Source organism: Camellia sinensis, chromosome 7 (genome assembly GCF_055761805.1).
Source record: "Camellia sinensis isolate YWXY chromosome 7, ASM5576180v1, whole genome shotgun sequence".
Lineage (NCBI taxonomy): Eukaryota > Viridiplantae > Streptophyta > Magnoliopsida > Ericales > Theaceae > Camellia > Camellia sinensis.
In genome coordinates, this window is record NC_138967.1 from 58,597,831 (window position 1) to 58,612,311 (window position 14,481).

The window sequence follows — 14,481 nt, forward strand, 5'->3', positions numbered from 1 at the left end:
TATTATTCGAGAGAGAATCTCTACATTTCAGGAATAAAATATTTTCCTTATTCCATAAAGAAAATATTTCCCTTATTCTATGGAGAAAATCTCTCCTTTATTTCATAGAAAAAATCTCTCGCATTCTTAAAACCTTAAATCATCTATCTTTTGAAAATTTCTCACTAAATGTTAATATGAATTTTCATATTACAAGTGTATGCTGATAAATAATATTCCCTCATAGAACCAGACACTGTGAATATTCGCATTGTTTGTGCTAGTATAACTATTTTTTAATATGAATATTAACATTAATTATGATTTGTTGTAATGCATTGTTAATGTTGTCATGTTGTTTTGATATTATAAATACACTGTGAACCTTCACATTGTTGATTATTGTTTGTTATTATGTGCATATAACCATTGACTTAGTGTGTATTGTAGTAAATGCAATATTAATATGAACATTTATATCTCTATGTTATATTATTAAGATACACAATATGTTGTGACCAAAATATCATATTCTTATTTGCTTGTATGACTATTTCTATGTGAATATTAATATTCATTGAAGATATGATAATCACAACATCAATGTGAGCTGTTACACCATATAATAATCATGTAAAAATCATAGAAACTCATACAATAATCAGTGATAGGTAAATGCAAACATTCACATTATGCAACAATCATGCAATCATTAGTCTACATTGCACATCATGCAAACATCACATGTTTCTAATGTTGAAATTCAAATCACCAAATGCAAAACATTAAAATCTGATAATTTACAACGAAAATGACTTCAGTGGATGTGTACATTCACATTTACAAAAAATACCTGATTAATAAGCATACATATACACGGATGTATAATACCATATCAACCCATCTTGAAACAAAAAGGTCGAATCAAACTTTAATAAATTATTGAACAATTCCAAACATACATCCCTACCAACGCATACCTATATATAGTTGGAAAAAAAAAGAAGAAAGAAAAGGGTGCTAACCTTGCCCCCATGATATATGAATGGAAGAAAAAAGAGTTTCGAACTATAATAATGAAAAAACATAGAGTTTCGAACAGTAACAGAGTTTACAACTGCAACAATGAAAAAGTGATGATGATGATGAGCTCCTTTATAGATTTGTTCTATTTTGTTTCTTTCTTTGATGATCATCATTCAATTCATTTCTTTGAGTGGGTGTTTGGGAAGTGGGCTTTTATCTAGGTTTTTTTAGTTGTAGGATATTATTGGATAAAATTTTTTTAGTGTTTGGAAAGATAATTGGGTTTTTTTGTGGTTGGATGTGATGTTTGTGAGAGAAAAAAAGAAATAATTATGGGATTAAATGTGATATTTTGTTTGGATTTGTTTTTTTTTGGTTTCGCAAAACCTTTGTCTTTTAGTGAAAAAAATGAGAAAAAAATCTGGGAATCAAGTTCCCATTTTTCCCAACTCTCAAATGGGCAAGTTAGAGAGAGAGAGAGAGAGAAGGAAGGAAATTTCTTTGTGTTGCAAGATTATTTTTCAACCATGTGTTATTGTCAATATTATAAATTAATAATATATATTTAGATTTTAAAGAAACCTATCCCACTAATTTTAAAATTGTCAAAAAAAAAAAAAAAACAAAACAAAAGAAAAAAGAATTGTATGTAATACTTACTATAAAAAATAGAACAAAAGGTATATTAGTTCTAAAAATATTATAAATAAGGAAAAAACAATCCCTTAGAATACAAGTCTATATATAATATATAGGACTAAGCACAATAAAATTTTATAGACTTATTAAATTATAAATCTTCTAAATGAGATTTATAAATAAATCACTTAAAAAAATTAACTAAATATAAAAAGGATGAAATGTAATTTATGTAATAAAATTTTAACTTTCAATCATAGTGGTGTTGTTTGGTGTACCTGTTAAAACAGATTATAAATTATACCTTAACAGATTATAAATTATAACTTTAATCAGAAGCTATTAATCTCTTTGGTATAGCTGTTGGATTATAAATTTAAGTTGCTGAGTAGTGTTTGTTAAATAAGCTGTGAAGTAGTTTTTTCAATTAATTTTTATTTTTTATTATTCACTATTTGTCTACATTTCTCATAAAAAAAAAAAATAATATTTTATAATCCATTTGAGTTTTTTTTCTATTTTAAAAAAAAATAAAATTTTAAGAGTGTAACCGTAAATTAACATGTCTACAGCAGAAGCTGATAATCAGAAGTAAGGGATGAGTAGTTTCTCAGAATCAATTTTTTGGACTTAAAATAAGTTGTTAGAATCAGAAACTGTTTGAAATAAATTTAACCAAATAATTCAAAATAACTTTTTAAAAGCCAAAAGTCATAAGTTGACTAAAAAAATTCCACCAAACACCCCCATATAGTGTGACGAGGACTAAATCGCAATATTTAAACCATATTCTGACTTTTTCCCGCCAATTTTGTCTTTCCCCCCAATTTTCCATCAGTTCATTTCCCGCCATTGCCAACACTACTTTTTCCCTCCAATACTCTCTCTCTCTCTCTCTCTCTCTTTCTGGTATTGAAACCCTAGTTTCAGAGCTCCGAAGCAAGAACAAGCCAGTCATGGAAGCAAAGCTTCGCACCAGGAATCAGAACCAACATTCACTCTCCAAACCCTTCACAGGCATCTTCACTCGTAGCAAGGCTCAGATCTATGTCCATCGCACCCGATCTGGCCGAGCTCGATCTGACGCCATTCGAAAGCGCCACCACCATCTCGACCTCCATTCCTCTCAAGCACCCCCCAGAAAACGCAGAGCACAGAGCGAACAGCACGAGGCTTCTGATATCGACAATATATCTCAAATCTCCATCAAGGATCTTCGAGCGAGGAGGGTTTTCTCTCCTGCTGCGATCGTCAATAACGAGTGTTGTTCAAATGGGAGTTTCGGAGATTTGAAGGATTCGAATATTAATGACTCTGATTCGGGTGAGATAAAGTTGTCTCAGATGAAAGCGCAGGTTGAGAAATTTGATTTAGGGTTTTGTGGAAAACCTAATTTGCAATCAGTAATTGATCATGGTTGTGCTGATAGAGGTGATGCTGATGGAGCATTTTTGGGCGGTGTAGAGCCGGTGGAGGATGGATGGAAAGACAAATTTGAGGAGGGGTTTAGTTGCAGAGCAAATGATTTAGATGCTGCAAACCCTAATTTTTTGGAGATAAGAGGGGAAGGTGGAGTGTGTGATGTGGAACAGAGAAGTGATGATGGTAAAGTTGAGAATTTGACTGAAGAATGCATTCAGATGACACCACCTGATGCCGGTATGTCCAGTGAGCCCAATCTGAATGAAAATACTGGAAATGGGGACATTTCAAAGGGAACTGCTTGCGGTAATGATAGTATTGATCAGAGAAACCACTCCATCTCTAAGAATAAATTGGTAAGAGATTGTCCATCTCTTGAGTTTTTGATTCCTAGTTTTTACTTGAAGTACATAAATTGATTGCTTAGAGAATCTCCAACCCTTGACTCCCTTTTTTTTCCCATTAAATTTGTTGAAGGATTTAGACCAAAAGCTTGATTTGAAATAACTCATTCCAACTGTGATAATCAAATTTTTCATCATATCTTTTTAAAAGTAGCTAACCTATCCCAAATACCTCCTTTAACCAATTCAGGTGGGAATAAAAAAACCATCTCCAATCCTTCATCTTTTAAAATTTTGGGCAAATTATACATGCAGTCACTTCATTTTGTTGCTTGTGTCATTTTGGTCCTATAGTTTCAATTTTGACTCTTAATTTTAGATTTTGCCTCAATTTGGTTAAATTAATAATGCTGTTAGGGTGTTTAACTGAGAATGATCACTGATTTGCTTGATGTTAAGCTACAGAATTGATCAAGTTTACAATTTTGCTTCTAAAAGCATGACACATGCTACTAATGTGCATATTTTTTTATAAAAAAATTTCTAACAATTGGAATCAATCAGACCAATTTGAGATCAATTCAAAAATTTAGGGTTAAAATTGAGCTAATTGAAATTATAGGGACTAAAATCACGTAAGGGTCAAAGTATAGGGACTAGCTGTGTAATTGCCCGGAAGTTTTATTTATTTATTTATTTATCAAACTTTAGTGAAAAAAATGATGTTGGAAATTGGGTGAAAGATTTGATTCATGTCTTATTTGATGAAACCTTTGGTGAAACTTGATTTGATACAAGTTTGATGAAAGGATTGAATATCATTTTTACCAAATTTCTCATCAAATTTAAATTTGACGAAGGATTTGGTGAAGAATTGCAGATGCTCTTCTAGTAATGCTTGCGATAAGAACATTTGCCTATATGAGTATGTTTTGTTGGGAGAGATAAAAAATGATCTCTATTAATGTAAGTTGTCCGTTTGAGTTTGTGGTGTAGGTTCTTAATTTGCATACTCAACCGAAGGTGTTCAAAACCCCAAGCTCATTCAGCTATAGGAGATTGTTACCTTTTCTGACGGATATTGCGAAAGTTGATCCTTGTAACTCCTTGTTCATCATTATCTATCTTTTAATTTTTGTTTTCCTGAAATTTTTGTTTATTTGGTTCACTTGAAGCTACAGTGCATCGAAACTGATTTTTGAGTTTTCTTCCCCCATAGGTGTTTCAAAAATTGAGGAATCTGGTTTAGGAGTTTCTTGTAAAGATCAGAGATTAAATGGTGCAAAGCCTAAATTCTCTTCCATCATGGGCAATTGTTGTTCTCCTAAAGATGAAAATGGAGGCGCATATTCTGATAGAAGAAAGCCATCGGAGAATGGAGAAATAAAGAACTTAGATACTGAATTGTCTTGTAAAGCTCAGAATTGGGATCACCCTCATATGTCTGAGGCTGAAGGGAACACTCAACTGCATAATGTAGATCAGAGGAGCAATGAGGATGGCAACTTTCCTAATGGAGTTGATGAACTGATTGAAGATATTCAGATGACACCACCTGATGTTGACATCTTCAGTAAACCCGAGGTTAATGATAACAGAGGAAATGATGAAGACATTGATTTACATACCGAGGATCATATTTTGGGGAAGGTAATGAAAGGGAGTTTCGGCAGAAATGACATTATTGCTTGCGAGGGTTATTGCAAAAATGTCAATCGGAAGAATGACTGTAATTTGAAGAGTAATTTGGTGAGAAACTATGAATCCCTGAATTTTTTGTTTACCGTTTAATCAAAGATTTATGGATTTTTTTGCTTATTTTCCGATTAATTGGGAATGAAGATTTTGTTTTCATACACTCTATGATGTGACTGAAAATTATCTCTTTCTAAAGTAAGTTGTCTCTGCAATTTTGTTGTAGATTCTTAATCCACGTTCACGGCTGAAGGTATTCAAAACTCCAAGCTCATTCAGCTATAGAAGATTGCTTCCGTTTCTGATGGATATTAGAAATAATGATTCTTATAATTCCTCTGGTAATTTTTATCGAGCTTTTCTTTTCCAGCTTTTCTTTTCCAATTTTTCACTCTGCAGATTATTTTGTTAATGTGGATTCATAATGCTCAGAAGCTGACCTCGTTTATACTAATTTTTTTCTCTGGTAGATGCCTCCAAATGTACTCAATCTCCAAAAGTCGAGAATGTTTCAGAGGAAAAGATACACTTACCTGCGTCAGCTTCACATTGTCAAGGAGTCCCCATGGAGATATCTAAAACAGATTATTCTCCCACAGTGCATCACACTGGTGATTCAAAGCTGAACCCCCCAGCTGCTATATTGATGTCCAACAATGATTCATCTAATAATGAATTAATATTGACATCTGCTGAAAACATTATTGAGCCGTGGTTGCCATTTGACACTCAAAAGGAATGTAAGTTGCAAGTTGAACTGGTTATATCAGATAAACCCATAAGTTCGGAGCCTGCCCCAGAGGGTGTGTGTTCCGACCTTGAAACAGCATCGCCTGCCATGTCAGTATGCTCCTCTGTCAGTCGTCAAACTTTGCATGGAGATGGTGCGGTGGAGTTCTCTCATTGTGTATCTATTGCCAGTCAAGAGGACTGCACAACATTGCCGAGGGAACATTCTAAAGATACGAAGTCAAACAAAGCAGTCAGCTTGGATGAAAACTCATCCCAACTTGAAGCATTTATTCCTACAGAAGTTCCTGTTGATGGTCTTACGAAGGGCATTCTCAGGAGAAATCCACGAGGATGTAGAGGACTCTGCAATTGTCTGAATTGTGCTTCATTTCGTCTCCATGCAGATAGAGCATTTGAGTTCTCTAGAAATCAGATGCAAGATGCTGAGGAAATTGCTTTCAATTTGATTACAGAAGTATCATACCTTCGAAATATGTTGGAAAAATCTGCTGTTGATGCACATGATCATGCCATTGCCCATATAAATCAGGTAAGCAGGAACCAAAGATGCATTTTCCTGTTATTTATTGCTTTGCTGTGGCTGATTTGCATGCTGTGATTATAGTTGTTCTTTTGTTTCATTTGCCTACTTGATTGATATTTAAATTTGTGTGCATTGGTTGCTTTATGTTCTGCTCATGGCATACTATTGACAGCTTTTGTTTATTCTCATAAAATGTAGACTGTCAATGCGGTTAATTGAAAGGGATTCAATAATCTTACAATTTTTTCTAATTTTGGTATTCTAAAGTGTTCATTGGTGCCATCCTCGAGAAGCTTCTTTGGGTCTATTGCAATGTTGATTCTATTATTTCTTTGGTTAGTCATTGGAAATGAGTATCTCAAGCTCACATAATTTCCATTTGTATTTGATTTTAGTTTTACTGATACCCATCTAGCTTAGATTTCGAAACGGAATGTTTTTACTATTATTTTTTATAATACTTGCATACTGTAAAAAATACTAAACAGGTATTGTTGATGTCTAAACAAATTATCTTAACACTGCAGATGCTTCTTCGGTTCTACTTTTCCCTTACACTGAGTAAATCAACTTAATGCTATAGTTGTCACTAGAATAGGCTAGCCTATGAGGAGGTGAAATTGCCAGGATGAGCCTTTGTGAAAATACTGGCTGAAAGTCTGCTTGCTGAGTATGCCTATGTTATTGTTTATGTTTCTACATCAAAGTAGATGATTAAGTGGTTTTGGCCCTAAGTTGATTTCTTTCCCTCACGAGTTTTTCCACATTTTTTACTGCTTTGAAAGGAAATAGGCTTATTTAAAGTGATGGAAGTGTTTTTTCCATCATATTTTCTTTTCCACACATCTTTCCAAACCCATCCAAAGATAATTGAAATCTTCATGATATTTTGCTTCCTTTTCACTTATGTTTCCCAATTTCCACGAGAAATCTAAGAATTTCAGGCTGGGGCAGGGGAGGCTTTTTTAACAACTTTTCCTCAGGCTGAATTAAAAGCCATAAATCCCAGAAAGACTAACAAAAGATGTTGTTTCTTTGAAAGTTGAATTTGTCTATTATGGGAGATTTCCTGTTGTGAGTGACTCTATGCTGAAAAGCAAAAGTACATTCACGAATTTATTTGAATGTCTATGAAGTGTTACTTTGACTTATCAGTTGTCGTCACCTTCACACAAGTTACTAAGCAATAAGCACTTAAAAAAAATAAATCACCAATTGCATCACAGCCTTTTGGGTACACACCCTAAAAACTATGGAATATACAGTGGGCTAGTTTATCGTACAACAATTGCTTACATAGTGCTAGAAAGGAAACTCTTATTCCACTCATTTCCAGGTCCTAGTCTGGTGTTTTGTTATGGCATTGTTTCTGGTTTGTTGGTATGTTCTGACATTTTCATTTGTTATAATATTCTCATTTCTCATATTCTTTGATGAGTGGCGTGATTTTCTTTGTTAACTCGCTAACTCAAATGTTTCCGTTTGCTTTTGGCAACTATTGTATGTATTGTAGCTGCCAGATACAATTTTCACTTCCATTAAGATCAGAATGTAATTAGTTATTCATGGGAAATTGAATGGAAGAAAACATTTCCCGAGACTGATAATTTACTCATAAAATCTTCAGAGTTATTTAATTTCCATAGTTTTGCATATAAAGGGGAAAAGACAACTATGCACACAAAAATCAAATTGACAACAGAGAGAAATGAGTAAAAACTTCACTTTCATTTATTTATTAATTTATTTTATTTACAGAAACAACCTCTCCAAAAGTGGGGGTAAGGCTGCGAACATCTTGTCCTCCCTAGACCCTGCAATAGTGGGAGCTTCGTGCACTAGGTTGCCCTTATAACTTATTATTTATTTATTTATGTATGTCATTTATTTGTTTTTCCTTCAGGTGAAGGAAGCTTGCACAAAAGCTTTCAAGGTAGAAGAATTGGCAAAATGCCGCCTTAACCAAATGAATGATGATCTAAGTTTTCATTGCAGAAGCACGGTACGTGCTGTTACAAACTTTATTCAATCATTAACTGTTTCTCACCTGAAATTATTTTCTATTTATATTTTTCTGCTTATGGCATTTAATATTATAATCTTATTAAGCATACGATACACGGAGTTCATCTTAGTTTGTAACAGCTCTTGCAGCGACCGAGGGTAAAGTTTGCCGATTATGTTGAAGAAATAGTCATTCCCAATGGCAGACGCAGACTTGCTAAGCAGACAGTCGAAAAGAACAAGAAAGAAGACGGCAGAAGTTGATGAATGATTATAATCAATATGTGTGCATGTTGTGTGTAGATGTGAGGTGTATTTGAGCAATGGCTGGTCTTAATATCTTATTGCTCGAGGGATAATCCTGTCTGCACAAGTGGCTGCACATTAGGTAAAGGCCTTTCATGGAGGGCAGAGAAGAACGTGCTTCAGATCTTTAGAGAGAATAAAGTTGAATATCAACTTGTGTGAGTGGTGATGTTTGCATGCCAATTATTTGTGGAATTTTGTACCTACTTCCAGGTTTGATTATGAATTTTGAAATTCACATGGGATTTTATATATCATATTGAACTAGTGAGTTATTATTCAAGTGTTTTATAGATTGAAACCATTAAAGAGACTTGAAAATTTTTATTTACAAATGGAATGGTAGGCAAAATAGACGATAATGGATGCATATATGTAGGACTAGTAGTGTTGGCACATGATATGTGTGCGCCAGTGAAATTATTAAATTGGCAATTACGAATTGAAACAGTTAAATAGGGTTAAAAACTGCTCCAAGCAGTGACAGTGTGAGCCAGTTTTGTCTACATCACTGTGGCTGTTTGCTTTATAATAGTATAGAAGATAGATGGGAGCAGTAATCAGAAGATAAAACATAACTTCTAAATTTGGCAGAAAGCAACAGCCAAAGGTATGAGATGATCCATGATTGAATTGAATGACACTCATGTCACAAATGGAAGGGTTAATATAAAAAAAACTTTTGTCTAGGTAGCTGAGTCTCATTTTTAAATTAATATTTTTCTTTTCTTTTCTTCCCTTTTTTATTTTATTTTATTTTTTGTGTTGGTGTTTTGGTTGTGTAGTAGTTATTCCATTGGCAGCTTAGCTTTTACTGTTTGAACTTTATCTTTTTTCTGTTCTGAAATTTTCAAACAAATGTTTGTTCTAAGTTGTGGATCCTCTATGCCTGATTACGTTTGTTTTTTATTTTGTTTTGTTTTGCCCCTTTTATTATTATTTTTTTTTAAATTCAAAATTAAACTACTGTATGAGTATGTTAAAAATCATTCTTCTTCTTCTTCTTCTTAATTTAATTTAATTTAATTTTTTCTTATGAAAGTGTGCTAAAAAACATTAGTTGCAATATTACTTTTAACAAAATGTAATTTCTAACCATGATTTAACATGGAATGGGAAATGAGTTTATCTGTACACTATTTGTTAAAAATTAAAAAAAGCAGTAATTATTTTAAAGACAGTTATGGATGGGAAATCAGTTGTTTAGTTATGGATGGGAAATCAGTTGTTTGGTGTATGCATTCTGCCTTGGCAGTGGCAATGACTGTCACATGGTGAAGATGCCGTATGCAGGTACGGCAGTAGTGTGTTGTAAATTATGACAAACGGTTGACCTAGTAAGTGCTATGGATGAACTGGTGAACTGGTTGTGGCATTTGAGCCATCACTAGGGCTTTTGTATAGAGCTAGGAAAGTGAAAATGTATATGGGATTGATGTGATTAATGAAGAGCTCTTCGTGAATCAGATGCAAATGACGAGAAGTAAAAAAGTCCTCTAGGTTTACATTGCCAACTTCCCAAATTGTACATCCCTCTTAGAAACAAACAAGATACAGAAAGAACTGGATTTATTTGATATATAATTTATAAAACAAAGTGGAACTTGAATACAAACAGAGCCAGAAAGAATTTTAACCATGGACTATATAGTACAAACTCCATTAACATTTGTTCAGAGGAACCTTCATTGCCTACACTCTGGAGGAAAGCCTTGAGGGAAGCGTTTAAAATCCGTGCAGTAATTGTAAATCATGAAATATTTCTGAACCCATCTTAGTCTTCTTCGGCTATAGGCATCAAGTTCTTGACTCTGCCATGCTCCACTCGAAAATGAAGTGGTAGAGGAAGTGCACGTCCCGGAACAGGTTTGGACATTGAAATTCCGGTAGTTTGCTGTGAATGGAGCTTTTGTCCAATCGGTTTTCACTAATCCTCCTCTTGTGGCCCAATCATCGGCATTCCAAAGGCTAGAGTAGATCCTCATGGGTTGGTTTTTGGGGAAAGGGACGCCGATTGATTCACCATTCTTGAATACTCTTATGGGAGTGTCATCCACCAAGAAACTGAGAAGAGAAGCAAAGTAAAAATCATGTTAGAAAAATGATTAAGGATATAAACTGGTTTCCAGTGTTTAAGTAAGTTGTTTTTGTATTTTGTTGCAGTGATTTAGCAGCACTTATTTCATTAAAGTAAATTCTTTGGAAAATAGAAATTTGGAGTTTCTCTTCTTACATGATATGGTGGGGGATCCATATGATGGAGTAAGTGTGGAAATTTTTGGTGGGATCAAACCAGAGATAGAATTGTTGCTCTCTGTTGCCTTTGCCTTGAGTGAAGACATTGGTGTGGAGTATATAAGGATCACCACTGAGGTTTCCCAAGAACTCAAAATCAATCTCATCATGTGTTAGCCCTTCAGAAGACAACTGCAATATACACACAATAACCAATTTAATTATTCAAATTAAAAGGGAAAAAATGGGTATATATACTTGTACATAATTATTGTCTAAACAATTATGTGAAAAGTTCACTTTCTAAACTCATTTTTAAAATGTGTAAAACAGATAATTGATTGATGATTAGATAAGATATAAGAAATTGTGAGTTATCTTGTATATCCCAACAAACTATCATCATTGAATTTGAAAAACGGGTTTTAATTTTTGAGTTAGAGTATTATTGCTCAATTAATAATTGAGAAATGACATATATTACCAATTTTTTGTACACCATTTTATATCAACTCCTATAGGAATTAGTTTCTTCGTTTGGTGATAATTATTAAAGCAATAATAAAAAAATAGATAAATAAAACATATAAAAATAGGAATTGACAAAGTATTTATTATTATGCATTTGAGTGTATGTATTGAAAGGATATAATATTATTGAAATAGAGTGATGTTTGTTTACATTTTGTGTTATCCAATTGTGTCATTTTTAGTTTAGCATTTATTACTAACCAGCTCCACTATGCGAACTTTTATTCAGTTCATGTTGTATTAATGTCTATTTGTCAAAATCTTTGAGTGTAGCCACTGACATGTCATTTTTACCCAGCATTAAAACACATCACAGAACTAAAAATGAAAAGATAAAAGTAGTTTAGAAACATACATAGTAAGTAGTGACAGTGCCAGCGGAGTTGCCAGCAACAAGTTTCAGCTGCATGTCAATCCTCCCAAACAAGTACTCTTTCTTGGATCGAAATCCAGAGCCAGAGGTCTTGTCTAGTGAGAGAGACAGAAGCTGACCTCCATTGAACATCTTGGCTCGTTGATCACCCCATGTTATGTCACAGTCTTGGTAAAAGTTGCCACCATGGGTAACCATCAAAGAGCTCATCACCATTACACTAACCAACAATACCATGCACAACCCATTATTCGAAAAGGCCATTTTAGAGAGAGAGAGAGAGAGAGAGAGTTTGATGAATATTGTGTTTAGTGTTTTGTGGGTAATATAGAAGAGAGGTGTGTGTATATATAGGGGGAGGGGTGGAGATGAACCATAAAAGGAAGATGAGGATGCTTGTGAGAGAGAGAGAGAGAAAGAGATGTGAGACGCGGGGGCTCCGAGGCCGGTGCCAGCTGAGCAATACAATGAAAGCTGGAACACTTCTGTTTGTTTAGGCATTCAATTGTTTTGGATTTTTGGATTTTCTTTTGGTTTAAGAGGCGCTTAGACTGTTTGGTGCAGTTTATGAATTAATTATTTTTATTATTATTTGTTTATTTGAAAATTTTTACTATAATGGGCGTGTTTGTTATAGATTTTAAGAAGTGATAATAATTTATTTTAATTTGAGAGTCTGTCATATTGTTTTGTGCAATTTCTGCTTGTAACTTATTAGGGAGATATAAAAAAACTATTTATTTAAAAACTGGAGAGTGGATACTTTTATTTTCTGCTTTCTAATTATTAAATTTTAATTTAAAAAAAAACTCTATCAAACAGAGCCAATGTTTGATATAATTTTCATTTATATTTTATAAGATAGAAATAATGTAAATAAATTTTAAAAATTAATTACTAAGAAACGAGGAGAAATTTTAATTTTTACTTTTTGATTACCAATCTTACCTTATTAGAAACAGAACCAAACAAAGTCGAATGATAATGTTGATGGTTGTTGGTATGGCCACCATTTTGCTATGATTGGTTTCGACCAGTGGGTGGATGACAACTGGGTGATACACTCAATTCATCACCATCCCCTACACTTCTCATTCATGAGTTTTGAACTCGTTTTCAAAAAGTGTTTTGAAACTTCATTTCAAGTGCATTTTTTCTATTTTCCTTTTTTGTTGTCTTATTTATTTATATTTTTTAACTTTTTATTTTTTGTTTTTATAACGATAGTATAAGAAATTTTGTCCTAACTAGTCTGTAACAACTTGCAACCTCTCGTACTAAACATAAATGATAATTTTCAACCACATGCACTAAGGTAATCCGAAAGAATTAAGCAATTCATGAAACTTAACTTATAATTTACATACAATTTGCAAGATATTTATCATGGTTTGACTTGCCGATCGATGAATCCATTTTTTTTTTTCAGTGTTAGACTATAATTTGTGTAGAATTAGGGAGTCCGATCATTTCCTAAACCTAAAGCACATTATGTTATTGGAAGTATTATTCATAGAGCTTTAAACAATGATCAATGATTAATTCAAGATGCAAATCAAAATAGTGGAAAATAAACAAATATATATCAGCCATCATAGCAACGACCCTTTTTTCCTAGAACAATGGTTACAATGCAGAGTAGGGGCAAAGTGCGTGTTACCCATTCCTCTTTTTTTTTTTTCTTCAGTGATTATTTTGACATAGAAACTATGAAATAGGATTCTGCAGATATTATGGAGGAAGAACAATCCAGATTTTGGATTGGAGTAGGGCTGAGCAAGGAATCCGTGAAATCCGTAATCCGATCCAGTCCAGTCCAATCCGATAGGTTTGGATTGATTTTTTGAATCCGTGGTTCGGTTCCGGATTGAAGAATTAAAAATCCGTAGTCCACGGATTGGTTCCGGATTGAACCCCACGGTTCCGGATTGGAACCGGTCCGGACCGTATACAAATAGTGTCTATATTTTTATTATACATCCTTACCCATAGTATCTTCGCTTATTCCATATAAAACCTAAACTCAAACCTAAACCCGTTTAATATCTTCTTTTATTACTTTTGTCTGTTAGTTTTTAGTTTTAACTTGTAATGGTCTAAATACTTATGGTGAAACTAATTTTCTTATGGTTGTTTAAATTCTATAACAGTATGTTGCTATTATAAAGACATATTGCTATTGTGGAACTAATATAGTGCTATGTTTATGTTTTTATGAAATTAAAGTGTTATATATATATTTTTTATTATTTAATTATGTGAATCCGTGGTCCTAAACCGATCCAATCCGTATTTAAATGGATTGGTTCGGATTGGTTCCATGATTTAAACGGATTGGATTGGTTCTAATTTTTCAGGAACCGTAAATAACGGATTGGTCCTGGTTTTACACCAATCCGGTCCAATCCGGACCATGCTCACCCCTAGATTGGAGATTGCTGTTTGAGTCTGTAAGACCCACCATATGTCCCATTTCGATGATCTGAACCGTTAATTTTGTCGGGTATTTTGTATATTCTATTCACAAAAATAATTAGATCGATCCGATAACTATAATTTGTTCAATTTATTACGTTTTTCATTAAAAAAATGTGTAGTTTATTTTAAAAAACACAATTATTGTTTATTTTTTTAGTGAAAAATTGAATAAG

At 33.4% G+C, this 14,481-nt stretch overlaps 2 protein-coding genes across 3 annotated transcripts; one reads left to right on the plus strand and one right to left on the minus strand.

The window, feature by feature from the left end:
- The first annotated feature begins 2,503 nt into the window (after positions 1-2,503).
- On the plus strand, positions 2,504-8,974 carry LOC114275929 (uncharacterized). Of its 2 annotated transcripts, none has more exons than XM_028217788.2 (7): positions 2,504-3,422; positions 4,407-4,509; positions 4,630-5,159; positions 5,332-5,446; positions 5,576-6,387; positions 8,285-8,383; positions 8,527-8,974. In XM_028217788.2, exons 1-7 carry the CDS (start codon positions 2,601-2,603, stop codon positions 8,647-8,649), a joined length of 2,604 nt encoding a protein of 867 aa, XP_028073589.2. In that variant the 5' UTR covers positions 2,504-2,600; the 3' UTR covers positions 8,650-8,974. The 2 variants fall into 2 exon arrangements, with proteins under 2 accessions (XP_028073589.2, XP_028073590.2); XM_028217789.2 differs by having other exon boundaries at positions 2,506-3,422; positions 8,536-8,974.
- A 1,196-nt stretch (positions 8,975-10,170) lies between these two features.
- On the minus strand, positions 10,171-12,320 carry LOC114275955 (xyloglucan endotransglucosylase protein 1). The gene is made up of 3 exons (XM_028217790.2): positions 11,813-12,320; positions 10,925-11,118; positions 10,171-10,755 (listed from the first exon to the last, which is right to left on the minus strand). The coding sequence occupies exons 1-3, from the start codon at positions 12,092-12,094 to the stop codon at positions 10,377-10,379; spliced, it is 855 nt and encodes a 284-aa protein (XP_028073591.2). The 5' UTR covers positions 12,095-12,320; the 3' UTR covers positions 10,171-10,376.
- Positions 12,321-14,481: the final 2,161 nt, after the last annotated feature.